This window comes from Balaenoptera physalus (assembly GCF_965194825.1).
Source record: "Balaenoptera physalus genome assembly, chromosome: 8".
NCBI lineage: Eukaryota > Metazoa > Chordata > Mammalia > Artiodactyla > Balaenopteridae > Balaenoptera > Balaenoptera physalus.
Genome location: NC_138887.1, coordinates 111,818,744 through 111,846,501, shown reverse-complemented (window position 1 = coordinate 111,846,501; position 27,758 = coordinate 111,818,744). Strand labels below are relative to the sequence as shown.

General features: G+C 42.0%; 2 protein-coding genes across 2 annotated transcripts; both read left to right on the top strand.

The window, feature by feature from the left end:
• The first annotated feature begins 354 nt into the window (after positions 1-354).
• On the top strand, positions 355-14,506 carry LOC309665315 (trypsin). The gene is made up of 5 exons (XM_082471450.1): positions 355-9,012; positions 10,449-10,608; positions 11,368-11,621; positions 12,177-12,313; positions 12,853-14,506. Exons 1-5 carry the CDS (start codon positions 8,973-8,975, stop codon positions 13,000-13,002), a joined length of 741 nt encoding a protein of 246 aa, XP_082327576.1. The 5' UTR covers positions 355-8,972; the 3' UTR covers positions 13,003-14,506.
• Positions 14,507-19,436: 4,930 nt separating this feature from the next.
• On the top strand, positions 19,437-26,335 carry LOC309666358 (putative inactive serine protease 58). The gene is made up of 6 exons (XM_082473715.1): positions 19,437-19,672; positions 20,172-20,286; positions 21,105-21,261; positions 22,889-23,139; positions 24,873-25,009; positions 25,410-26,335. The coding sequence occupies exons 2-6, from the start codon at positions 20,247-20,249 to the stop codon at positions 25,557-25,559; spliced, it is 735 nt and encodes a 244-aa protein (XP_082329841.1). The 5' UTR covers positions 19,437-19,672; positions 20,172-20,246; the 3' UTR covers positions 25,560-26,335.
• The last annotated feature ends 1,423 nt before the right edge of the window (positions 26,336-27,758 follow it).

The window sequence follows — 27,758 nt, the reverse complement described above, 5'->3', positions numbered from 1 at the left end:
TAATTCTATATTTATCTATGAATATGGAAAAAACATGAGTTTACAGAAATACTTCTGTTTCCAATTCCAATATTGTAAGGTTTATTCTAGTGTTCTGCCTTTCCATATTTGCAATCCCCTTATCCAACACTGAGAAACCTGGCTCCTGTTATCTTTCATAGATTTACATATTGGATCCTTGCAGGTACCCAGTTGTCCATTGCAATGGCCACTTTTGCTCCTTTGTAAATGCCCTTCTCACTCTGCTTGGATCTGACCCTGTGTCAGGGCGTCTACCCACGTCAGAACCCTCCTTACCTCAGTCCAGTTTCCGATACACCACAACAGGCATGCCCTGCCCTGTGTGGGTGCCCTTCACCAGCCTGCTGGCCTCACCCTACTTGGGCTCCAACACCCCACTCACTCAGGAATGCCCTCCTCGCTTGGCATGGTCTCTGTCATCTTGCACTGGGCTCCTTCCTGCACAGATACAAAGAAATGCACCAGTTCAGTCCTCTGACAACAGAGATATTTCACTTCACAGGATGCTTATTGCATAATCTGCGGAACCTCAGACAGACCTTGTCTGTTTCCCATACGCTCTAGACAGATCCAGACAGGGTGATGATTATAGCTAATGAATGTGTACTTAATTTACCTGACTTCTTTGAACAACTTGCATTTCTCATTTTTTTCACCCTGTCCTCCAAGAAGCAATGCCAATTTCTTGGTTCCAAAAGTCCTAGATTTTCCCTTTTTTTTTAATCCCCCTCCTATTATAACACATTTTTGTCATGTGGGTACTTGTCTTCCCTACTGAATTTTCTCTTTTTAAGGTCACAGGCTGTATCTTTTTTTTTTCCAATTCCTTTTTAAAATTTCCTGCATGTTGTTCTTCATAATTTTATTTATTTATTTATTTGGCCACACCGAGCGGCATGTGGGACCTTAGTTCCCCGACCAGAGATCGAACCCACGTCCCCTGCATTGGAAGCGCGGAGTCTTAACTGCTGGACCGCTAGGGAAGTCCCTATTTTATTTATTTTTAACAGCTTTATTGAGGCACAATTGATATGAAAAGAACTGCACACATCTAATGTGTACCATTTGAGGAGTGTGGACATATGAAAACACCTATACCATCCTCACAATCAAGATAATATACATATCTTAATTATTTTATTTTTTCTCCTTCCTATCAAAACCCCCCTTCTTACCTGTCAGTCTTGCATGGCATATTAAAGGTGTACTCCTTTTGCCTGAAACAACAGCTATTCCTGAGAGCCCGCTACATGCTTTTCACTATTTCCTCCCTAGGGGTTACCTTCCAACACTCCCAGATGAGCAAACAGTCTAATCACCACCTGTTCATCTTGCTAGGATCCCAGGCTTTAGAACCACAACCAGATGCTGTCTTCTCAGCATTTGAGAGCCTGCCTGAAGTCTCAGCTTCCTCAAGGACTGGTCCCATGCTATGTTCTGGTCATCAAACAGCCATATTGATTCTATGCGTATCAATAGAAGTGCCCTGATAGCAATGGGTTCTGTGTGGAAAGGAGAAATAAAACAATAAAAAACAAAAACCATAGAATATACAGATTTATTTTTGGTGTATGTGAATATTTTAGACAGTAAGACAGAGCCAATATCAAGATGAAGCACCTGAAGAAAGAAATAACTATATATTTCACCAATCATAAAATAATGGGTATACAGTATATCCTTGTTGCTTATCTAAATATAGTCATTATTTTGTAATAACTTGAAATGGAGTATAATCTATAAAATATTGAAGCATTATTCTGTACACCTGAAAATAATATAATATTGTAAATCACCTATATTTCAATATAAATAAATAAATAAAATAAAATAATGGGGTATAAACTGTATTTACCAGCATTGAAAGAATATATAGAAAAAACAGTTATCATTTGGGGTCTGCCAGAGTTGGAAAAGGGTTTTTGAAGGAGAGGAGTTTAACCAGATCTTTAAGCTCTCTAACGAGTCCTATACCGATTTATTCTTTCTAAGAAATAGCTCTGCTACGTTGTCTAAAATGAAGCTAGCCTCTAGCTTCAGCTAGTACTGTCTGGCATGCCTTTCTCCAGTAACGTGAAACAACTTCTGAGATTGCTTTTTGAGATGTGTTCCTGCTATATACAGAGGTAAAGGAGTCTCTAACGGACTGGAACCCTGGCTTATCTTGACTCTCCTTGTACTATTCTAGAACCCACAATCTTCTGCTGGTTTTGGCCTCTAGTGACCACTTATTTTCTTACTATGACTCTCCTGGTTCTATCTTCCCAAGGGACAAGACTAAGAAAAAATGGTCAGAGCTTTAACTAGACCGTTTCCTGGTTCAACACAAGGAAGAATTTTCTAACTGGATGGTTGAGGAGATACCATGATCTCCTCTCTGCAACAGAGGCTGGATGACCTTTGGTGGGGATATTGTAGATGGGGCTCAAGTGCCCGAGGGGCAAAGAGGAGCTCAAGCATCTACTCCGTTCCAGAGACAGAGTTACAAACTGGGGATTTAACCACAAAATGTTTCTTCAGGAGCTCAAAATCTAGTTGTCTTCATGACAAGGAAATCAAATCTTGCAACAAAATTCAAAAGTTATAATAAAAATATAATTCCAGTGTCCATAGGGCCTGAGCAATTCAGAAACCACATTCAGAGAGTCTCCTGAGGCAGCTCCATGGAAAAAGCTAGAAGTTCAAAGACAAAGCTGTCCCACCTGTTCCCAGGACTCACCTGCTCCCAGGAGACAAAGGACCACACAGCAGAGGAGCTTGGAGCCCTCCTCAGCTCAGACAGGATGGGACCCGGTGTCTCTCTGCCCAGGTTCCTGTCTTCTGAGTGCACTTCCCTGGTCCTGAGGGGGATGTGCTTGGGGAATCACTGCCCTTGTTAGTTTCTGCAGCTCACATTCCCTCTTTCCCTTTTATGACCTGTGCCAGCACCTCAAAAGGTGGGTTGGGGCTACTTTGGCAGGACTGAGAGGAATAGATCCATCCCCTACACCCCATGAAGATGGCTGTCAGCCTCAGAGGGATGGAAAGAAGGCAGTAAGTTGGGCTTGGGGGTGACAGTTTGGCTTCAGACTGGTAAAGCTGAACACTTTTCTAAGGAGTTAGGATACTAAGTGGGTATTGACACAAAAACCTGAGAACAAAAGAAACCCATTAATTGGAGATGGTGATCAAATGAGGACTTGGTCTCAAGGAAATGGTGACAGCCAAGATGCTTGAGCAGAGAGGAGACAAGAGCCCAGGGGGACGATTGACCAATATCACTTGATGCTCTGTCATTAGCCTTGATGTCCTTGAATTCCATTTGTCTAGGAATGGCATTATATCAAATCGTGGGTCAAAGTTGAGTCTGGTAGTAGCACTTAAGAGAATAAAATGATTGGAGGACTACTTGGACAAACCAGGGAGATTTTTACATTGGATGTTATATCTTTGGTGCCTTGATTCAGTCACCTGCGGTGTTGATTCTTCTCAGCTCTGGGTCACTAGCAAATCAGCTACATGGCTTTCTGTGATCTCAAATCAGAGACCTCAGGGACTTCTTGCTACATCTCATATGGGCTCTGAGAGAGCACTTTGGAGAAAAGTTGTTAATCAGCTGGGAATCTACCTTGGAGTACAGCAGCAAGAGCATGTATCAACTCCTTACCTGCAAAAATACCATGGAAACTGCAAAAATACCATAGAAACATTGTCAAGTGCTTTGCTGAAAACAAGACATGCTAGTTCCAATTTCTTCCAAATTCCTCAGTCTAGTGAGCTCACCCAAAAGAAAATGGGGTCAGCTTGACATGACTTATCCTATGTGAACCTGTCTTCTCTACTAAGATTGCTAAATACTTTGTCTGATGACTGTCACTCACAAGGATGAAGTAGGAAAGTGACAATGACAGAGAGTTTTGAGGGTTACAGCACTTGTGAATGGTTGCTCACTAGCCTATGTCCCAGGAACTGTGTCTTCTTCCTAGAGTGGAATTCAAGGTGCCTACTAGGTTTTTCCTAATCCCCGAATTTCCAAAGCTATAATAGAAAAATATTTCTGAGCCTAGTAATGGAACTCTTTGGATATCTGTGTACTTTGATTTAGGAAATGTATCCCATAAAAGCAAGGTGGGTATATTGAAGAAGGTTGGGATGATGGAGCTTGGAGACAAATCACAAAAAGTTTTCCTGGTGGGGATATAAATATATCTGAAAGAAAACTGTCTTTGTCAAAAAATTAATGTGGGGTGTGTACTATAATTTTTCCCTCTTTCTTGTCATTTTCCATTTGTGATGCTCTACTTTGACCTTCAGCATCATTTTCACCTTCATCCATCTCTGTTTCTCTTCCTAATCTCATTTCCTTCCAATCCAATAGAAGGTTTTCTCTTAATAAATGCCTCACTAGCCCATCATATTCAGAAGTGGCAAGTTTCCAAATTATTTCAAGATGGCATTTGCGCATGCTGTTCTGACAGCTGTGGGTCTCAGGTTACATACCTGAGAACCTCTATGACAAAACTTAATTGCCCTTGTATTAAGCCTGCTTTACCAACCTAATCTTGAGGAATGGAGGTAGGATGTGGCTGCGAGTGGGAAGAGAGGGAAATGTGAAGTGAATTCTGACAGAGACATAACTGAATTAAGTCGGCACTTTAACAAAACTCTGATATGTGGATCAAAGATTAACTTCTCCCATTTCCCCATTATTTTCTCTGGGTATTCATTTTATCCATGAGAATATTAAAGTCCAGACACCCCCCCCCAACCCCGCCGCAAAAAAAAACAACAGGGCTGCACTCACTTATTCATGTACTCTTTAGGGCTGCTCATGGTCAAAAGCAGAGTAGCTGTGACAGAGACCATATACATTGCCTGCAAAGCCTAAAACATTTACTATCTGGCCCTTTACAGGAAAGAGAAAAGGTTTCTGACCCTGCACATAAAACATGGAGAGAACCACATGTGGCTAGAAGAGAAATGCCCCCAGACTAATGGCACCCTTGAGCAGGATTCTCAAGGAAAACGCAGCCTGGTTCCAGGATTTACTTTACCAGGAAAGAACATCCTATTCACTAACACCGATTTGCCCTGATTGTTTACTTCAGTTTTTAAGTAAGTTTCTTAGTATATTATGTTTCAAGGGGAGAAATTCTTATTTAAAATTTCCCTACACATTGTAGGTAAAGAGCCAGCACAGCACAGCCTCAGTGACTGGTGATGTATTAACCAGGAAGGTGACTAGAGAAGCCAAAGAAAAGGAAAAACAGACTCATTGAAGGAAAGGGCATAAAATTACCTTTAATGGTCGGTGACTCTTGCTCTTGCCAATATAAATATCAATATGTTTGCTGGAGCCCAATCAGCACCCAATTTAGGCACAAGTTTAAATAATCCTCTAAGGCCACTAAGCCATGTGCATGGGAAATAAAGGTGACAAATACAGATTAATGAACACAGACACATGCTTCTGGGCCACCATGTGTTTGAAGTTAGGAAAAGAAGTATAAGTACCAAACCACATAAAATGCAGACAAGAATATTTATTTAGTCTGAGACCCAACTCAATTGCCTAGGGTCAAACTTCACAGAAATATCTCAGAAGAATAAGATATCTTGAAGGTCCAAGCTCCCACACAATCATTCAAAGATGTTTTCTTCAGATTTGTTAACCCACTTCACAGAAATGACAAACACACATACATAGATATAGAGACAGCTCACACTGATCCAGTATTCCTCTTCAATAGGGACCATTCTCCTAGTGACTTTCACTTAGAATACAAAGCTCCTTCACTTAATGCCAGGTCTACTCTGCTCCTTACCCTTTCCACTCACAGCCACCCCCTCCCCTACCCCCATCACCTATCCCTGGTTTTTCCCACCTTCATGCTGTCCACCCATCTGTCTAGTCCCATGTTGGTATGTGCATCATTAGAATTCCTCAGCATGATTTTACATAGTTCATGGCTGACCATTTTTACTTAAATAGCTTTTAAAAAATAGCATGTGTTCATGTAAATGTGCATTAGATAAAAATCCGCAAAGACATACAATATCAACATCTTTGTTTAAGAAGGGACTCAGGAAAAGAAGTGTAATTTGAAAATGAGAATGCAACTACAGTACAAGCACTGTGCTAAGTGGTTTACATGCAACATGTATGAGAGTTGTATGGGAATTACTGAAGTCTGGAAATGATCACTTGGCATTTTTCTCACATCCCCACTACTGCTTTAGATGAGTGAAGAATCATCACACTGCAGCCAGACAGGTCTCAAGGTGTTTAGCTGGGAATTTGCCATTGATCCTACATAACTCTCCTTAGCTGGCAACCCTCACTCTTTCCCTTCCTAATAGAATGGGTCCAAGTAAAAAAAGCCCAGGGCACACCACAGAGAGGCCTCTAGGACTTAGCAGCATATGAGCCAATTATTGTGTAAACTCTTCTCCAAGATGCTGTGTTTTTCATATGGATTAAGATCCCTGACGAAGTTTGGGGGAAGTTTCAGGGGTGATGTAGAATTATACAACACATAACACTTCATTGTGGAAACGTCAACATGGAAGATAATTAGACGGGATGAGAAGACACCCTGTTCCTCATTCTGGGAATGGTTCTCCCCTTACTCCTTAGTATTTCTTAATTTTTAGGGATCAATGAATGGCAGCTTCCTGCCTTGTGTACCATGTACTCAGTGTTACTGAGTTCAGTTAGGGACAATACAGGCATTTTCCCATGGCTGTAGCCTTAGAAGCTGCTTTGCCATCTTTTCACCCTAGTTCAGTCATTCTCAGCTGGGAATGAAATGGACCCCCAAGAGGACATTTGGTAGTTTGGAGACATTTTTGGTCATAACTGGGAGGAGGCCTAATGCTACTTGTAACTAGAGGCCAGGGATGCTGATAAGTATCTTACAGTGTGCTGGTCAACACCCCACAAAAATTATCTGGTGCATGTTATCAACAGTGCCAGAGTTGAGAAGCTCTGCCTTCTACTAAATCATCTTCATATCAGCAAATTTTCAAATGAAGAAGAAACAGAACCTACTTCAGGAGTGACAATTTGCTAAAGCAGAAATGGTATCCTGGTAGGCCATTCAGATGCATTGTATAGGTGTAGAATTTGGCTATATCTAGCTAAAGGTTAGTTCTCGCTCAGATTCACTTATTCTGGATACTTCCGCCATGTCCCATTAATTATGACAGTTCTTGCTCCAGGAACCCATTTCTTAGATATTTCAGAATTCCATACGATCCTTGTAGTCACCCCTTAATTTGGTAGAGTTCAGAATCTTCTCCTATCGAGAAAAATTCAAATGAACTATCAAATTAAGGGGAAAAAAGGGAAATTTTATTTGAGCCAAGCTGAGGATTACAACCAGTGAGACAGACTGTAAGAACCTCTGAAGACTGTTCTGCCTGTTAGAAGTCAAAGGCACAGTTTGTATACATTTTCGAGACACAGGACCGTACATCAAAATGACACAGTGATATTTTACATAAAGTTCACCAAAGAAACACAGTCCAGGTAAGCAAGTACAAAGTGAGCAGTAAGACATCATGACCCCGTGCAGAGCTGGGAAAAAACTTTCAAGAAGTTATATCGCTAGCTTCAGAAGAAAGGGAAAAAAGTTGATCTTTACCATCAAGCAGGCACTCCCACTTTTGAGGAGCTCTGTTTAATATGAAAAGCAGATGCACACTGCACATTAGGAGGAAGGGGGGTAGCCCAAGGTGACACAGAGAGAATGTAATGTTGAATTTTTCTTGTCCTGCCTTAAAATATAAATGTTATTTCATCATTCCTCTATTATGTGTACGGCATCACAGTGGAGGGCATGGGCTCTGAAGTGAGGCTGCTTGTGTTTGAACTCTGTATGGATCACCTCATAGTATTAAAAATTTGAGGAAAAAAAGCTTACCTTCTCTAAGCCACAACCTCCCCATCTATAAAATGGCAAAAATTAGAGCACAATACTTATAAAGTTGTTTGTAAGGACTGAATGAGTAGATGTATCAAAATCCCACCCACAGGGTGTGATACATATTATAGTAAGCACTCAATAAATTCCCATCGTCTCTTCGCTGGCCAAGAACTCTGTATTATCTTGGTGTCCAGACTTTGGTGAGCTGACTAGGGAAGTGTTACGTAGTGGTTGAGAGCACAGACACTGAAGCCAGATTTCCGGGGCTGGAATCCTGACCCTACCATGGATTTGCCTTGTGATTTTGGTAAAGTCCCTTATATTTTTGTGAGCCTCAGTTTTCCCATCTGTTAAATGGGAATTATAATAGGGATCTTGTAGGCTTGTTTTGAGAATTACTAATTTAACAAATAGGCTAAGTATTTAGCATATGCCTATTAAATAGTAAGTTCAGATAAGGATAAATTATTCTCATTCTTTCCCTTTCCTATTTTGAACTATTGTGGTTTCAAATCAGAAATGTTTTTCTTTTTTTAGGAGAACAAGTGTTCCTATCAATAATGAAACATTAACATGGGTATACAAGGCCAGAGCTACTACAAAACAAATTATGTAATTCTGAAACAGGCAATGTTAATTACATAAAGGGTATAGCTCTCAAGATAATCCTCAGCATAAAAGTTCATGCTTGAGACAACCAAGTACCTAAATTTTTTCTCTGGGAATCAGGACACCTGTAGCCCTGTTCTGTGACCTTACTCCAACTTACTTTTCTATTATGGGGAACAGTTTCTACCAGGTGGGCTCATTTTTTCCATTCCCATAACCTTCTGGAAAAGTGGACAAAAGTGGATGTTTAAATTGGATGCTGAATCATCTTCAATGTGGCACGGAACTGAATTCTAAATTTGGATTTGTGACTTTCCAGTGAAATCACATTTCCAGCACCTGTGGCCATGGGTGTCAGTGACAAACCTGGTGGTATAAATAGCTGTGGATGGAAACCCTTCAGCATAGTCCTTAGTCCAGATCCGGGGAGCAACCATGAAGACCTTCATCTTTCTTGCTCTCCTGGGAGTCGCTGGTGAGTCTTGATCAATAAGTGATCAGTAGGTGTCTATGACTCTTTTAAGGATGCACTTTCTACTCTGGAAGACAACAATGAATGCTGAATATAATCTCTATACTCAAGAGGCTTAAGGTGTTGAAACAACACTGTACAGTACATATGTCTGTAGATAACTAAATCTCACTTGCTGGAGAAGATTATGCGGAGCAGGGGTGATCAGTGTAGAAAGTATTAAGGGGAAGAATCTGCCCTGAATTTCAGGTACAGTCTATGAAGTAAGAGTGAAAAAGAAAAGATAGTCAACGTTAAGGAAATGTTGTTTTGATCTTTATAAGAACTTGGAGTTAATAATTGGGACTAATGACTAATCTTGTGCTCCTTGAAGAGGCTGCCTGAGTCTCCTCTATACTAAAGGGCATCTTAAGAGAGATCTTAACAGGAAAAGACACTCTATTTCTCGTGAATAAAAGCTATGGGCTGGTTTTACCACATCTTCACTAATGAAATCTCTCTGATGTAAAACAACATGTCATGCAATCATGAAAAGAAATAGAGAAATGACTATTTCTGTTTTTATACTATTCAATACTATTGTACACTTCAAACTTACTACAGAATTTTCCCGAATTTGGTTGTTATAAATAAATTCAATACACATATTTACATATCAAAAAAGGCTATCTCAAATTACTTTAAAATATATGAACAATAGGGCATATATCATATAATCCCAGACATTTGGAGTCCTTAGAAATCATAATAAATCAGTGGTCGAAAATTTACAGTGCTGAATAAATTAAAAATGTTGGAAATATAATTGGGATGAGGGGAAAGATTAGAGAGAGAAACCTTATAATGTTCTATGAGATTATTTAGTTAACATTTTAGGTGAGAACCAAGAAGAGATTGTGGAAACCAAAGTACAAAACTCCCCATTTTTTCCAGGTCAGAACATTCTCAGGTGGTATTTAAAAGTTTCCTTTCTGTCACCTCATGCGGTGTTTATCCTATACTGAACTCTACAAATAAACACAATCATGGTGACTGCAAAGCTTTATTGAACACATACTTAAATGCCTCCTTAGCAAGGTTTTGTGTAAAAAGTATTCTTTATATTCTCAGCTAGTGGTCTTCAAGGCATTTATTACGTAAGGAGTCTCTGATTTGTGTGTGTGTGTGTGTGTGTGTGTGTGTGTGTGTGTGACATACGTAAAAGAAATCAGTATATTGATCAAATTTAAAGCATAAATTAAAAATTAGATACTTTGAATAGTGTAAGTAGCATATGTGTTAAATGTATAGAACAATAAGATTTTGAAAACAATTATATTAAAATCACTGTTTCCTGATTATGCATGACAAGAAAACATGACCTATTTTTTTTCTGGTTAATCTGCAAAACCTTGCTGCTGAGTAGAAATTCCACAAAAGCTCCAATTTCTCTCTGTCAGTTGCTTTCCCCATTGACGATGATGACAAGATTGTCGGGGGCTACACCTGTGCAGCGCATTCCATCCCCTACCAGGTGTCCCTGAACTCTGGCTACCACTTCTGCGGGGGCTCTCTCATCAATAGGCAGTGGGTGTTGTCCGCAGCTCACTGCTACAAGTCGTAAGTAACCAATACTCACAGCCCTGTTCTCTGAGGTCAGGTCATCCCCAGCCCTGCCAAAGCACAATCAGGGAGAACTACAGAGTTAGGCTTGAGGGGGGAGCATTCAGATTTCAAGACCTCATTATTCCCCCCTGCCCAGGCGTTGTACGCATTGAGGGATTTTCCCACAAAAAGATACCCTTAGAGTTCCCTGATGGCCTTCCAAATGAGGGCAATAAAGACATAGGAAGAAAAATAGTGAGTGATTAAATATACCTAGAAAACCCTAACAGCTCTAATCATTATAGCTCAACCAGGAAAATCATGGCATATGCAAGTAACAAAACACAGGAACTTTCCAGTACAACCTAAAGATAAACACAATTCATTCTATTCCCTTCATATTCTGCCATATCTCTGAGGCCTGCCACGGCTCCCTACAATAATTGATAATCCCAACCAGAGTAATCAACACCAGGTGTCTTTTCACCTCCCACTGCTTGATTGGCATCATTTGGTTCCCATTCCTATACCTAATGAATCTAGCAAGATGTTGGGTTGTGAGTCTGGCCTTGGGGTGACGCCTACCTAAGGAATCCTCTAACCTGCACCGTAGGTGGTAGGACTGCCTTAAGTGCACACTAACCTGTGTGTGTATGTGAGGGGGGCTTCAGGGGGCTTCTGTCTGTGCTTATGCTCAAGACTCAGTTGTAATGGAATGGGAAGGAGCTCACGTTGACGTTGGAGTCTTAGAGAACTTGTAATCCTTTAATCCAGCCGAATACAGGTGGGTCTGGGAGCACACAACATTGATGTCCTTGAGGGCAACGAGCAATTCATCAGTGCAGCCAAGATCATCGTCCATCCCAGTTACAACAAGAACAACTTTAATAACGACATCATGCTGATTAAACTGAGCCGACCTGCCACTCTCAACACTCAAGTATCCACTGTCTCTCTGCCAAGATCTTGTGCAGCTGCTGGTACCCAGTGTCTCATCTCTGGCTGGGGCAACACCAAGAGCAGTGGCTGTAAGTGTCACCTGGAACAGAATCACCAAGTCTGAGAATCCTAGAGGTGAAAAACGTGTTCAGCGTCAGTTAGCCCTAGCTGTCACTCAAGGCAATGTTCCCAGAGAATAGTGGGGTTCTATGGAGTCTTAGAATATACTAATTGAAATGCATAACATCCCTCTGCTTGACAACACAACAAAAAAGGACTATGGTAAAGTTGCCAGGTATGCAACTAAAATGTGATTAGTGATTTGCAGGGAACCAAAACGCGAGGAGGTACACAGAACAGAGACTAAGAGATTTGGAACTTTTCAAAGCATAGCCCCGCTTCAGAAATAAAGTCTCTAGATTTGAGCTCTATGGTCACTGATGCTAGTGTCAGAGAGAGAACAATTTGTTGATGAAAACCGTTTGGAAGACCCTCCAGATATAAGTTGTTCTTCCAAAATAGAAGTTACCGGCAATCTGAGAGAAGGGATAGGAATATTGGGAAGAGGGGGGAGAGATACTGAGAAAGAAATTTCCCAGATTGGATGGGTAATCCTCTTCCATTTCCACTCTTGCTCCCAACAGCCAGCTTCCCTGAGCTCCTGCAGTGTCTGAAAGCTCCCATCCTGTCTGACAGCGTTTGCCTCAATGCCTATCCCCGCCAGATCACCAGCAACATGATGTGCCTGGGCTTCCTGGAGGGCGGAAAGGACTCTTGCCAGGTTAGTTGCTTTGCACGCCTTCTCCTTCCAGCTCAGCCTCACATATCTCCACAGTATTTCCCATTTCCTGAAACTCAGAAAATTGAAAAGCTGTCCCTGGGGCTGATTATGAGGGCTGAGGGATAGATTTGGGATAAATGATAAATTCATTTTGCCATATTAATGGTTAGGGATCAGGGGAAAAGATACACAGAAGATCATGTGCAAACAGTACATCCAGGTGGGCTTCTGAGGAGGGCTAGAGCAGAAGGAAACTTTGAAAGGAGCAGGGCTAGATGGGCAGCATTGCACTGCCCAGTCCTCACCTCTTCTTGGCACTACAGCCCTGCAACTAAGGAAAGAGGGAGCTCAAAGGAGGTAGAAGAAAGAATAGGGGTCCAGTATGGAGATTGAGGGTTGGTTTTCCAGGGAAAGAGAAGGGCTTCATGGAGGGTCAGCAGCCTGGGAAGGTGGTCCCCGGGTAAAGGAGGAATACCTTTGAGCCTTTCTCCCATGTGGGCACAGTTGTGAGTTCTAACTGGCTCTTCCTTCTTGCCCAGGGTGACTCTGGTGGCCCTGTGGTCTGCAATGGACAGCTCCAGGGCATTGTCTCCTGGGGCTACGGCTGTGCTCTGAAAGGCAAACCTGGTGTCTACACCAAGGTCTGCAACTACGTGAACTGGATTCAGAAGACCATCGCTGCCAACTAAACAGCTTCATCTCTTCATGCCCTCCACGTTAGTCAGCTCCACCTTCCTCCCATCCTGAAAACAGTATCTAAATAAAAACATTTTCTCCCGTACCAGATATATCCAAGAAGTGTCCTTACTTGGTTTGTGTACTTTCTCTTCAATGTGGCTACTGAGAAGAGGGTGGATATAGAGTTGAACTATTACAAGAAGATGGAATTTGAAAGGCTATTTAGTCATTCATTCAGCCTCATCAAAATAAATTACTGCTCACCTACTAGATGCCACATTCCGTGTGGATGTTTGGGCTATAACGATGAATAAGGTTAGCCATCACTATTACCACTGTAGTTTTACACAGATAATGACACTAAAATGCAGAAAGTTAAAATCAACTGCCTAAAGTCACTCAACTAGTTCATTGTGCAGCTGAAGTGAAGCCCCAGCCATTCTTATCCCATCGCTTTGCTGTCGCTGTGACCCTGCGCTCTCCCTTTGTCTCTAATCTACCTGAAACTCTGTGAGGCTAGACTAGGGGAAAGGTTACATGGAGAATGTTTTAAAAAGTACAGATCCTGCATTTCCAAGGTTTCATCTACCTATTTCTTTTATTCTCCAAGATACTCTTGTTTTCCATCTGGAATTTTACTGCTACAGCATGCATGATTTCTGCCGGTAATCTGTACCCCTCTCCCACACTAGACTGCCCAAACCCCAGCTCAACGTATGTACTATTTTGAACTGTAAGCAAAAGAAGGTGCAAATGCAGATAAGTTTGTGGAAAATTGATCTGTTACCCTGAGGTCATAAAAGTCTTGACTATAGGGGTGGTGTTCTCTGTTCTATTCCGCCCTATCCCGCGAGGCAGCACAGACACCCCACTTTAGCTCTTCAATGTTGTTCCCTGCAACTTTTCATTTTTCCTTGGATCATCTAGAGGATGATTAGGAGTACAGGTCCCAGTACATGATTCCTATGTGTATCTGGTATGAATCAAGGATGAAAGATACAATATGGTCTGAGCATAACAGCATTGGAATAGGTCGGGGAGTTCTGAAAGGTAAAAATGTTTGTAGCCCCAGTAGGATAACGTGATACGGTGAAGGATGGGTATTATCTTAGTCAGTTGGTGCTCTGTAACCAGAAAACCACAGATTGGGTGGCTTAAGCAATAGACATTAATTACTCACAGTTTTTGAGGCTGGAAAGTCCAAGATCAAGGTGACACAGGAGGTAGTGGGGGCCCCCTTCTGGCTTGTAGACAGCTGCCTTCTTGCTGTATCCTCACATGGCTGAGAGAACTGACTCTAGTATTGTAATAGGGGCGGGGCAGGCGTGCAGCCAATAGCACGCGGCCGTTACCCTGTTACTGAGCAACTGTTACTGCGAGATCAGAAGCAGGAGAACCTTCACCTGGCAGGTGGAGGTCGCCCTTGGCCAATGGTTGGCCATGTCGCGGTCCTCGCGGGGTGGGGTGCGTGTGGTAAGAGGTGTATCAAGGTCTTCTCCCAGGGCCCCTCCAGGCCCTCCCACCTCGGGCCGGTGGGTGAGCTGGGGGGGCCTGGATGCTGTGTCCTGCAGAGCTCCAGAGCCCTCGCCACGGCACCCACTGGCCGGGCCCAGACCTTGAGGCAGGGGGAACCTCTCCCCCACCCCTGCCTCTGCGACCTAATGGCCGCAGCAGTCTGCATGGGTCCACAGGACCTGCTCCCCAGCCCCGCTTTGGGTGGCCTGAGGAGCCTGAGCGCTAGCTGGGTCCTGGGCGCCTGGCTCCCTCCGTGATGACAGCTGGGCAGGGTCTGGGGACCTGGCCCTGAGGGCACCGTCAGCAGAGAACTACCTCTTCGGCGGGGCCTGGGTGCTGCACGAGCGCTCCCGGCCAGGGTAACCCTCCTGTGTAGGGACCCCCTCCTCTCAGCCAGGGCAACCCTCCTGTGTAGGGACCCCCTCCTCTCAGCCAGGGCCTGGACCTCAGAGGGTGAAAGTCGAGCCTTGGGACCTTGCACTTTCTTGTCAGAACACAGAACAACATTTGTTTTGGTGGAGGTTTACAGGAACATCGTGACCTGACCGCAACCTGACCTCAAGAACAAAGGATCTGACACCAAGAAATCGGCAACAACTAACCACGCCCCTCCCTCAGCTTTCCTATAAAAGGGCTTTGCTGAAAGCTTTCAGGGAGTTCGGGGTTTTTAAGGTATGAGCCACCCGTTTCCTTGCATGGCCCTGCAATAAACCTTTCTGTGCTCTGAACTCTGATGTTTTGGTATTGTTTGGCCTCATTGTGTGTCACGCACACAGACTTGTGTTAGGTAACAGTATCTCCCTCTTATAAGAGCACTAATTCCATCATGGGGGCTCCACCTTTATGACCTCATCTAAACTTTCCAAAGGCCCTACCTCCTCATACCATCTCCTTGGGTGTTAGGGTTTGAACATACGAATTTTGGCGGTGAGGGACACAGATATGCAGTCCATAACAGGTATCTCAGAAGAGGAAGGTATGGGAAGATACATTCCCCTATTACCAATTTTCTATCCCTTTGTATACCTCTGGATGGCACATTTGTAGGGAGCAGTCCTGAGCCCTTAATATTACCTTATCATGCCACTAGGATGGAGCCCAAATTCCTTAGCCTTGCATTCAGGGCTCTTAAATGTTCAGTTATAACTAATCTGCCCTGTGTATTTCCTTAGTTGTTATTGAATTGCTTTTATGTTTGCTTATGGCCTAAAATAATTTCACATATAACTCCTCTTTTTTTGCTTTTAAATGTTACCTTGTATCTACCTTAAATAAACATCTCAGGCTTCTCTACAGAAACAAATGAGTTTAAAGATTTCCCTGTTCCCTCTGAAATGTTCTTCTACCCCACCCATCACCATCACCAATATACACCTACTCACCTAACCACCTCAGGTAGAGGGAAGATTCAGAGACCTGAAAAGATAAGTGAGATAACATAAAAGATGAGAGATCAGGGCAGGCCCAAAGTAAAGTATGAAAAGGCAAATAAATCATTTTTCTGGATGCCATCCAACAGTCCCTTTTCAGCATATCTCGGCATTTTCTATCTCTTACTTAAAATCTGACTTGTTACAATTTGTGAAATTATATTAAAATGTGAAATCTATATGCTCTTTGGCCCAGCAACTAAACTTCTAGAATCCTATCCTATTAAAATGTGCTTATAAAAACAAAAATGTGTAAGTGTGAGTGTATCATTTCGGAATCATTCAGTTGCAAGGAACAGAATGTCCAACTCATACTTTAACATGTACTTTAAAATGCTCTAGTGGAAGCTTAGAAATAGTGAGAACAGCAAGGATGGTCTGATTCAGCAATTCAAAAATGCCATCAGGGGACCCAATTTATTTCTGTCTTTGCCCTCTGCATCACTGTCAGCTTTATCCTAAGGATAAAGCCTTGTGATCAAGACAGCTGTCAGAGCCATACTCTCCCTTGCCTGTATCTAGGGGGAAAGAAGCTTTTTGCCCAGAAGCCCCCTGTCAAACATATTGTGTCTCCTTAACTGAATTTGGTCACTCTCACATCCCTGAGCCAATAACTGAAGAGGATTATGCTGTTGAACTTATAATTAAGTTACATGGCACACCATCAGAGCACACATAACCTTTTCATTTTGCAATAAACATGGCCTACTTGGTATATATTTGGTTAACGGAGTAATTATAAGGTTAGCTATCAAGAAAAGGAGGTGTAGATTTTAAGGAGGCAGCCACAGTCTCCACCAGAGTAATTAAGGATGCTTACTGATGTATCGTCTACATAACACTGAAAATCCGGAAATAACTCAAATAGTCATTAACAGAGGATTGATTAAATAAACCTGGTATGTTGTACAGTGGAGACAATGTAACTATTCTATTCATTTATCCAACCATTTAACTTATTGAGGGCCTATTACGTGCCTAACAGTGTTTTATTCACTAAAGATACAACAGGGAAGAAAACAGTTAAAACCTTGCCTTCACGGTGTATTCATTCTGATTGCGTAAACAGAAAACAAATAAATAGAGACTAGAGAATATAATGCTAATCAATGCAAATGCCACAGGAAAAGAAAACTGGATCAAAGAATGGATAAATGGAAAGCAAAGATCTGCTTCTAAAGTATAATCAAAAGAAAAACATCAAAAGACCTGTGAAAGCATACTACGATTTAAAAACCCATTTTGTAGTCAGAAGAGATACCTCTCGCCAAAAGATATTTACTACAAATAAATACCTAATTCATGATTCAATAAAATCCAGGAAGCCATGATATTTCATAGCAAAAATAAGGCAATGTAAAGAGGTAACAGTCTGAGATCAGGAAAAGTTTTTTGCTTGCTATGTCTCATTACAGTAACAGATAGATTTAATTTACTTATCACTTGCTCTGAAAACTCTCAGACGGCTCTCAACTGTCAACTTCATGGTTAGGACCTTTGATAGCTATGTAAAATAAAGCAATATTTGCACTTGGAAGTTTAGCTACTTATGTAAATATTTTTTCACATGGGATATATAAGCTGGATAGAAGTAACTTCACTTCAGATTGGTACACTCCATAATCTGTTAGTTTTCCCATTAACGAGCAAAAAATTTCAAGGTATACTCAAGATGAATTTATCGAAGAATATTTGCTTTAATAAGACAAATGGAAGCCTCTTTTTCCCTAGAAATCTTATTTAATTCATTATTTAAATGAAAACTAGTTTAATCATTTCTTTTATGGCAAGTAACTTTAGCATTAAAATCAAATTCTAAAAGACCTTTAAAAAATAAAGATATTTACTATCTTGGTATGATTTTAGCCTTACTTTTAAAAGTCAAGTAAGAGGGCTTCCCTAGTGGCGCAGTGGTTAAGAATCCGCCTGCCAGTGCAGGGGACACGGGTTCGTGCCCCGGTCCGTGAAGATCTCACATGCCGCGGAGCGGCTAGACCCGTGAGCCACAACTACTGAGCCTGCGCGTCTGGAGCCTGTGCTCCGCAACGGGAGAGGCCGCGACGGTGAGACGCCCGCGCACCGCAATGAACAGTGGCCCCCGCTTGCCGCAACTGGAGAAAACCCTCGCACAGAAATGAAGACCCAACACAGCCAAAAATAAATAAATATATATTAAAAAAAAAAGTCAAGTAAGAATGTCTGCCTTGTTGAAAAAATGCAACTACAAAAGTCTTTATTTAGTCTTAAAAATATCCATCTTTTCTGAGTAGCTCAGTCTAATCCCTTTTTAATTTATATTCCATCTAAGCTGTGGAAACTTTCTAAACATACTCTTGCCATACGATCCAGCAATCACACCCCTTGGTATTCACTCAAAAGAGCTGAATATGTATCTCCACACAAAAACCTGCACATGGGTGTTGATGGCAGCTGTATTTATAATTGCCAAAACCTGGAAGCAAACAAGATGTCCATCCTATGAATTAGGTGCTAATATTCCTCCCATTTTATAAATGAGAATACTGAGGCTTAAAGAGGTTAAATGTTTCCATCAGGACAAGGCACCTAGAAAGTCCTGAAGCCAGGAATTGAACCCTACCTAGGAGCTTGACTCCTGAGTCTATGCTCTGCACTGCTATTAATAAACATGGAAATGTTACAAAGCTTTAAGGGCTTACAACAATATTTGGACATAGATAAAAAAGTGTTCCCAGAGGCCTGGAAAATATGGGGATCCTAAGGTTATAGTTATTTTATTTAACAAGCATTTATATAGCATTTACTATTTACCATTAGAACTTGCTGTTCTAAGCACTTTATAAATAGAAAATCTGAACAGACCAATAATGAGTAAAGAGATTGAGTCAGTAATCGAAAACCTCTCAACACAGAAAACCCCAGGACCAGACAGCTTAGCTGGAGAATTCCAACAAACATTCAAAGAATGAACACCAACCCTGCTCAAACTCCTCCAAAAGTTGAAGAAGGGAGAACATTTCCCAACTCATTCTACAAAGCCAGCATTACCCTGATACCAAAGTCAGAGAAAGACAACACAAGAAAACTATAGACCAATATCCATGGTTGAAACCACTATTTGTTACATATCTCTGGGCTGGGGGGCAGTCAGAAAGTTAAGGCTAACTTATAAAAAGAAGGAGTGGGGTGCATTAAAAAGAGTACTAATTGTCAAACACAGAAACTGAACAGGTAGGGAGATTGATTTTATTCAGATTATTGCAATAAGAAGAACATCCCAGATCTGGAGATCAGAGTGCCTCAGCAGGATGCTTTTGCCTTAAGACATTTGTAGGGAGATGTAGACAAGTTACAGGTGGGGAGATTAACAGTTGAGGTTGTTTTGCAATCAGGGGAATTCTCAGTTAGCTGAACAGGAAGTGTTTATCTCTAGTTGTAGTTAGATTCGGGGCGGGGCGGGGCGGGGCGGGGCGGCGGGGGGGAAACAGTTCTAAGCTCAGCTAATCATTGATGAGAGAAAGAATGGGGAGCTGGAGGGTCCGCGTGGTTCAGGCAAAAGCGGGAGGTCTGTGGCTGACCTTGTCACACGTCCACGAAGGAGTCATCCGAAGTCTTATGGGAGCCATGAGAAAGAGTGGACGGAGTCTTTTCAAACTCACGTGGGGAAGGGTCATTCTTTGTGATAAGCCATTTCTCAGAATACAGAATCTCCAAGAATTTTTCACCCACCGCTGTCTTCTGGAAGCACGGGGCTCAGGTAAAGTTCTACACATCAGGGGAAATCTGGAAACACCGTTCCGAGTCCTGACTTGGCTGCTAACTTCCACGAGGCCTACGGCATCCTCGTCACTAAAATGGCGAGGGGAGGATGGTTTGTTAAATCTATTTCATACCCCAATGTTTGAAGAGGCTCTGAGAGGGGCAGAGGGACTCTTGGGGAAAAGGGAGATGGCAAGTGAGGGCAGGGAGAGAGGTTCACAGTCACAAAGGGAGGAGAGGACAACAAAGAAAGACTGTGTCACAGAGAGGGGAGGAGAATGTCAGCAGGTACACCTGAGATTTCTAGGGTCCGAGAAGAGGCACCAGGGGCTGGACTTGGTCTGCCCCTTTCCCTTTCACCCACATCAGAGACAGATCTCAGGTGTGCCTTATGTAACTGGATTTTGATCAGGGCTCGTTTGAAGACATCTGTAAAAGCCTTGCTTCTCCCCTAACCCCCAACTTAATATTTTCTCTCCCCCGCTGTTCTTGCCAAGGACGCTTGGACTAAAGATTGAGACAGCTGACGGCTGGATCTGACTTGTCTGCTCCTGGCGAGATCCCAGCCTGCCATGAAGTGGTATCTCATCTTTGCACTCATGAGCGCAGCTGGTGAGTCTGGGGTCTTGTTGCTGCTTAGGGAGAGATGCGGTGGTGTGTGGGAGGGTCAGAGAGGGAAGTAGCTAGCCACAACTGAAGAGAGAGGAGTTGGTGGGCATTTCCTTCAAGTAACTATTGATGCAAACGAAAGGAACCGCTCTTGATGCACAGCTTACCCCACCAGCAGTCTCTCTGAGCTTCTCCGGTGCCTGTCAGCATGTTAGGATACATCACTGTAAGTCCCCTGCACTCTCCCAGGACTCTTGAGTGTGTGATTTCCTAGATTGCCGTGTCTCCTGAATAGACACCAGAGAAGTATATCTTCCCTTTCTCTGGGCAGATGGACTTTGGAGGAGTGAGTGCAGGAAAGGAAGGGGGGCTGGGTCAGGGGCTCTGAGAGCCTCGTGGCCCTACCCCAAGCTTTTCCACTCCTTTCACCACCAAAGTAAGGTAGTATTTAACTTTTTCCTTTCATTCCTGGCAAAAGTTAATTTAAACTATTATTTTTAAAGTAGTAATTCTTTTTTTTTTCATTTTTATAATACACAGCACTGCCAATCAGGGTTTTTGATCAGCCTCAGATAAACGTTTGCATTAGTTTCACAGAACTTTAATATACCTCCATCTCAAGCAAAGACATGTGTCAGTTTTCTTCATGTGTAGAGCTCAGGTGACATGCATGATTGCCCTTTGATTTAAAAGAATATTTAAAAATAATTTGAAGATCTTGACATTGTCCTTGAAAACCTTAAGGTGGGAAAAACTATCCTAGTCAACTCTCACCTCTTGCCCTGTCTCTCCTTCTGCCTGTGACCCCACTGATTCTTTAGGAGTCATTCCGGCCCAAGATTCTAACACTGAGAAGATGTACGTAGCAGAAGATTTTACTATTCCTTACATGGTCTATCTTCAGTCCTTCCCGGAACCCTGTGTGGGGTCTCTCATTCACCCTGAGTGGGTACTGACCGCTGCTCACTGCCCCTTACCGTAAGTATCCGTTTGCTCTTGGGAGCCATGAGGGTTCTATTGGAACAAAATCAGGTCTGATGAGGCATCCCAGCAAGTTCTAATGGCATCCTAGGGAATTAGAAGACCCAGGAAGAGAGAGGGTCGTCTTCCCAACGGGGAAAATAATACACACTTGGGTGGTTTAGGAGGAGATGAAGAGGAAGGTGTCAGAAGACTCTTTCTCACGGACAGTAAATAATATTCATTCATTCAACATACTTATTGAACATTTACTATATTCTAGGGACTGCTTAATGCACTGAAAAAACAGCAAGGGAACAAGACAGAAATTAGTTTTCCCTCATGGAGCTCACATTCTGGTAGAGGAAGTAAGCCAAAACAAATAAATGTCCCAAAATAAAACATTAAAAGGGTGCCAAGCTGTAAAATACAGGAATAAAGCAAGATATCTACTTTACTTAGGGTGATCATGTCAGGCCTAGTTGAAGAGATGAGACCAACAGGAAGAGGAGGACGCAACCAAGTGAATAAATCCTGGGGAAAATTCCAGGCAGAGGGAATAGTGTACAGAGTCTCTGAAGCAGTAAAGATAATTGAGTGTTTGCCAAACTGACAGACCAGCGCTGAGTGAGTGTAATGAGTAGGGGTGGGTGTTCACAGGCTGAGGTCGAAGTGTTAGCAGAAGCCACGTGATGCAGGTAACAGAAGAAGGGCAAAGGAACTCTGCACGAGATGATGCTTACAGACCTCAGTGTCTCTGTTGTGTGTGAGAAACTGTTGTATGATTGGGACCCAGCCAGAGTTTCAGGAGTATATAAGGGTCATTTCTAACTCAGAACTCTCAGCCATCTGGTCATTCAAGACAGTTTACTCAGACCCAGATTGAAGCCGTGCTCTGTGTGTTAATGAGAAATACAAAGGAAATAAAGACAGTTCATCCCCTCCAAGAACTGGAGCTGGTAAATTGGATGTTCTTCTCTCAGCCAGGCCTAATGCATGAACTGTTTCTGGTAGGCAGTGGCTCCTGTATCTGTTCCGTGACTGCCCTCCTGACAGTGGAAGTCTGTGGGTTTGAATTTGTCCAGGAAATATAATGGAAGATGGTAAATGGGAGTCCTGATAGACTACTAAGGGTCTTGTGAATCTATAATCAGTGTAGGCAGCACATGGTAAATACAATGATATGGGCCCAAGAGGAGCTGGGAAGGGCCTAAGAATATCCAGAAACAAAGGGTACAATATGCTTGCTCAAGAGTTGCTTGAGACAGTGTAGTGCAGGCAAAGACCTCTGGAATAATGGATTGTGGTGCCATATCTGTTCCCTATTCATTCAGGTCATCCATCATCACCATCACCAGCATCACCACCATCACCACCATCACCACCATCATCACAACTAGATTGCATTGAGTATGTTCTAGGTGGCAGATACCATGTCAGGTTTTATGTATATACATTGAGTCTAACACAACAGTCCTATAAACTATTGTTATTACTGTTTTACAGACCAAGGCCGGTCACTTGAGTTCTCAGGTCTAAGAGATAAAATTAAAATGATGGGAGGAGGTCACCTCTGACACTTCTTGCAATTCTGACATTCTGTGACCCTGTTATTTTCCAACTCCCTGCCTCCTTTCTTCCATAGTGTTAAAATCCGATTGGGAGTTTATCAACCCAACATCAAAAATAAGGAAGAGCAGGTACGGAATTACTCGATGACGGTGCCCTACCCTGAATTCAACGCAGGATCTCTGAACAATGACTTGGTGATGATAAAACTGTCTAAGCCTGCTGCACTCAACAACCAAGTGGGAACCATAGCCATAGCTATGGAACCCTTATCATTTAATGATTCCTGCTTTATCCCAACCTGGACCTGGAGTAAATATAAAAACCGTAAGTGTTTGACTCTGTGTTCTTCATCCTGAGAAGGTTTTGGCGCTGGGGAAAATGTGGAGGGATATACCTGAAGGAAATAGCTGCTATGAGGTAATGCTCTTGACCCTAGAGGGATTACTGCAGGGCCTTATACTAGCATTATACTCTCTTTCAGTATTATCAAAGGATGCTGGAACCACCACTCGATATCTGAAATGAACTGATAAAGCTAAATTTATTGCTTATTATAGAAGAGCAATGCTGAGCTGACACAGTCTCAAGGAGCAGAGTACTAGGCTTACATGGGGTTTGTGGGAAGCTTTCCCTACAGGGTTTGGAAGACTTTCAGGGGCTTAAGAAAGTTGACGTCATCTGTAGAGGCGTGGTTACCTGGGTGAGATTGTTGTTGATTGGTTGGCACTCAGCATGTTTATTGGAGGCGAGTCTGATTTGCTGACTTTAAAAAGTGACATTGATTGATTGGCTCGCCAAAGCCTGTTCACTGAGGCAAATTGCCATGGGTGTTAATCAGGTTTAAACCCTCCTCTGGTAGTTACAGAACAATTCGTATGTTCTGTAAAAACAAAAAGTGGGAGACTGTTTTGTCTATCAGTCTGTTTTGTGAAAACAAAAGTAGAAAGTGGGAACTTTTGTATTCTCAGTATTTGGCAACTTCATTTTCAATTCAGAAGCAACATTCCAGGGAATCTAAGTGAACATATTTTCTGAACAAATAGAAGATTTTAAGTCTTATTCAAAGTAACTGTATCACATTTTACAAAGTAATTCATTACACACCATTTGAAAACAAAATAAAACTACATAAATGTTTTATCCCATAGGCTCTGCATGTCAGAATCATAGTGACAAACCAATTCTACAAGCTCTCTGGTGCCAGCCTCCCAATATTTATTGAGTTCATTATTTCAAGTAACTAGGTTACTTTCACCTAGCTTGTTCTATGTATTTCAATTCAATTTCCATAAAAACTTAAAACTGAACATAACTCTTCTTGGTCTTTTCGGACTTGACATTTTCTGGTCTAATCTGCTTTAAGACGTTAGATTGGATATATATCAGAAAAATCCTTCTCTATAAGTAACACTAGGCTTAGCCTGAGCAGTCTCTGGTTAATTTTTTGTTTCCTTCCTCCTTGTTACTCTCTACCAGAGATTAAAATTATATAATGCCTTGGTTAGACTCCTTGCATCCTGAGGTTAACAGTATAGTAACAACTGCTATGAGTGAGATAAGCAATATTACTTCTTAGGGGAAAATATATATGTATATTTATACATATACACTCACATTCACTTATAAATAATCCATTTATAAATTATCTCACTAAAAAAGCATGTTTAGACACATTAAAAATAATTTTCTACCTTTATGATTAAATGTAAAGATGATGAAGTAGGTGCCAAAAATGAAGGTTTCTTGGAGACAATGGCTTTGTGTCTCTCTCTTCTCACAATCATTCATAATTTTCCTGTGGGTTTTTCAAGCTTTCTAAGTTATGCACGTTACAGAGAGAATTATAGATCTGATGATATCTGACATAAGGCTCACATAATGCTCTGAATCCACTGGTCTAAAACAGAGACACTGAACAAGGGACTCTAAGAAGGATGGAATGTCTGATACCTGCCATAAATATTCTCGGGTATTAATGTATTCACAAAGTAGAGGCTGATCACAAGAGTATATGTGATAAGGAGAGTAACCCTGGACTTCATTTCTCTTCCCCACAGTTAGTGACCCTGACATGCTGACTTGGATAAACCAATATACTCTTCCCTACGATGAGTGCCAGAATATGCAAGATGAAAGAATGGCAATAAACATCATGTGTGTGGGACAACCTCTAAAGACCTTATCTGAAAATAAGGTATCTTTCCCTTCCCCAGACAGGAAGATAGCAAGGGGTCCATGAGGAGGAGAGGTGCCAATAGGAAACCAAATGGTGCCCATCAAGAAGGCCTGGAGCCCTTCTCCTCTTTCTCCTCAGTCTCTGGATTTCTCATCAACTCCCCTGCCTTCCTTTAGAGTGGGAGAGATTCGGTGGGAGAGCCATTTGTCCTTTCTCCTCCTACTTGCTCTCAGTTTGGTCAAATTCAAACCAAGAGAGGTGAGCCCTACGTGGATGTGAAGAGAGGTTTGCCACCTCTCAAGAAAAATGATTCCAGGCCGTTAGATGCTTCTGCTACTATAATGTGCCACTTCTTGCAATTAATTCTTGTTCCACGAGGACAAAGCACTATTGATCTCCTGTTGCCTCTCTCTGGCAGGAAGTCTCAGCAGCTCCAGCCATCTGCGGTGGGAGGTTGCATGGCATCTTGACTTGGGCAAAAGGAAGTGTCACCCTGGGAAGTGAAGGATTCTTCACAGAAGTTAATCCTTATGCAAGATGGGTCATGAGCGTCATTGAAAGCCACTGAGGCTCCTCTGTTCCTCCATCCCTTCAGTGCAGTACCTTCTTGATTTCTACACTGGATCCACAACTCTATCTTTCTTGTTCTTGAACAGAATTCATTAAAAAAAAAAAAAAAAGACACTAAAAACTTGGGCTGTGGCCCCTGATCTCTTTATCACATAAACTGTAAACATGATGAGAAATTCAGCAACATCCTCACCATTTGTTCATTCAAAAATTATTGAAATATCAGCTATTTGGTAGGTACTGCATATGCTAGGGATACATTATGACACAGACTTTGCCATCAGTTAGCCAATACCTTGTGACAGTTGCTACAATGGAATGAGCAATAAGTTCCATGGGAGTATAGAAGAAAAAACATTAGGGTATCAGAGTCACGGGAGGTACCACCCAAGAGGCAGACAAATTCGGGGAGAATATTGTAAAACTGAGGTTTAGTTAAGTAAAAGTCAGAAAAGCATAAAAACTGTGATGTGTTCTGGAAAATATATGTAAATAAGTAATACTGGAGGGTAGAAAATTGTTTGCAGAGCGGGAGAGAGAATGTGATAAAAAAGTATTATTTATAGCAGGTAAGTGTTAAGATAGCAAAGGGCCTGACCTGTTTGGTAACGGAATTTAGATTTTTATCTTGTAGGCATCAGAGGGTGTGTCATTAAAGCCACCATGGTAAATGAAACATTGTCAAACTTCTGAATTGGGAGATGTAGGGAAGCAGAGTCTGTACATTTTAGACATACTGACTGTGAGTAGAAACAACAGGGGCAGAGTCAGGGAAAGTCAGCTGAGTTTCTGACTTTCACAACGGCCTAGATGGTGGTTCTAAACAGTAATATAAAGAGAAGCAATGTTTTCATGTGTAATGGATCAGGAACAACGGTTATGAATCAGAGAGATGGGGCATGTTATATGTGAGATCCTTGAAAGAACTAGAGATGGTCGTTTCAAGCAGACAAAGATCTGGCTCTCAGGTGATATCCAAATAGTAACAACGGGGTGGGTTCTGTGTTTATAGGTAGTAGGTGCGGACCTTAGTAAAGCTCTGTGCTATTGGGAAGAGCTCTGATGGATGCTCAGTGCTTCTCACACTGGCATAAAGTGAGGAGATGTACAGCATCCCAAACCCACTGACCAGGACACCTAAGAATACAGAATTGAGAGGATGCTGAATGACCCAAAAGTAGGGGCTCAAGTGATATATGAGAGGCTTTGGAGTTACATGTAGGGGAGGGGCAGTGTGATATGGGATTACCTGTTAAAAAGGGAAAGAGGAACAGAGAGGGCCAGTGAGATGAGCAGAGAGAATCATGCCACAGGAGAAAAAGACTCTGCAAAGAGTGAAGAGATCTGGAGCTGCATCTCATGAGGGAGGTGGTGAATCTGTGTGTCTGTAGAGATTGCTGAGGTGGGTTGGGTTTTGGTCATTGCTATACTCTGAGCATGGATGCTTTTTCTCTCCTACCAAAGCAAAGCAAAACAAAACAACAAAAATAACAAAACAGAAAAACCATCTGGGTTATGACTAAGACCACGCTTATCCTGGCACATAGAGAAAAACCATATCCTCAAATTTGGACACTAAGCGCATTTAATTCAACTACACTTCTTTTTCTTTTAATCTTTGGCCCATCGGAACCACAAGCCCCTGTGTTTGCCTTTCTTCTCCAGTGGGCTTATCCCTAGTTACGCCCTGCTTCCTGTCTCTGATTCACTGACCAATGCTCCCTGCTCCCTTTACTGAATCACATCTATATTTGCTCCAGAGTTTTTAATAAAATACTCATCTGATCACTTCTTGTAACTTTTTTTTTTAATTGACATAGTTGATTTACAACACTGTGTTAGTTTCAGGTGTACAGCAAAGTGATTCAGTTAACTTGATGTAACTCTTAAATTACATCTTCAGCACTTATTGACCATCCTATATTTTCCAAATCATCATCTATAACATTCTCCATAATGACCATTTCAAATGTTCTCCTCTCTTCCTCCAACTTTCAGGGCTCGCCTTCAGCAGACGACCTCTGGTTTGGGAGGAGAGAGACTGAAACCCTCAGAAGATACCTCAGTCCACTTCTCATCCCCCAATCTGAAAACATACTTAGACTTTTTTCTTATTTTTTTTTCCATCCTTCCTGTATATGAAGCCTTATTATCAACAGCTTCTATCACTGCCTATGATATGGATCTCCTCTCCTCT

Excerpts from the sequence above, each read along its gene's own strand:
- LOC309665315 (XM_082471450.1), top strand. The coding sequence starts at position 8,973 with ATGAAGACCTTCATCTTTCTTGCTCTCCTGGGAGTCGCTG. Across the intron at positions 9,013-10,448 it reads TGCTCTCCTGGGAGTCGCTG|TTGCTTTCCCCATTGACGAT; the intron begins GTGAGTCTTGAT and ends TCTCTCTGTCAG. Across the intron at positions 10,609-11,367 it reads GCAGCTCACTGCTACAAGTC|CCGAATACAGGTGGGTCTGG; the intron begins GTAAGTAACCAA and ends CCTTTAATCCAG.
- LOC309666358 (XM_082473715.1), top strand. The coding sequence starts at position 20,247 with ATGAAGTGGTATCTCATCTTTGCACTCATGAGCGCAGCTG. Across the intron at positions 20,287-21,104 it reads TGCACTCATGAGCGCAGCTG|GAGTCATTCCGGCCCAAGAT; the intron begins GTGAGTCTGGGG and ends CTGATTCTTTAG. Across the intron at positions 23,140-24,872 it reads CTGGAGTAAATATAAAAACC|TTAGTGACCCTGACATGCTG; the intron begins GTAAGTGTTTGA and ends TCTTCCCCACAG.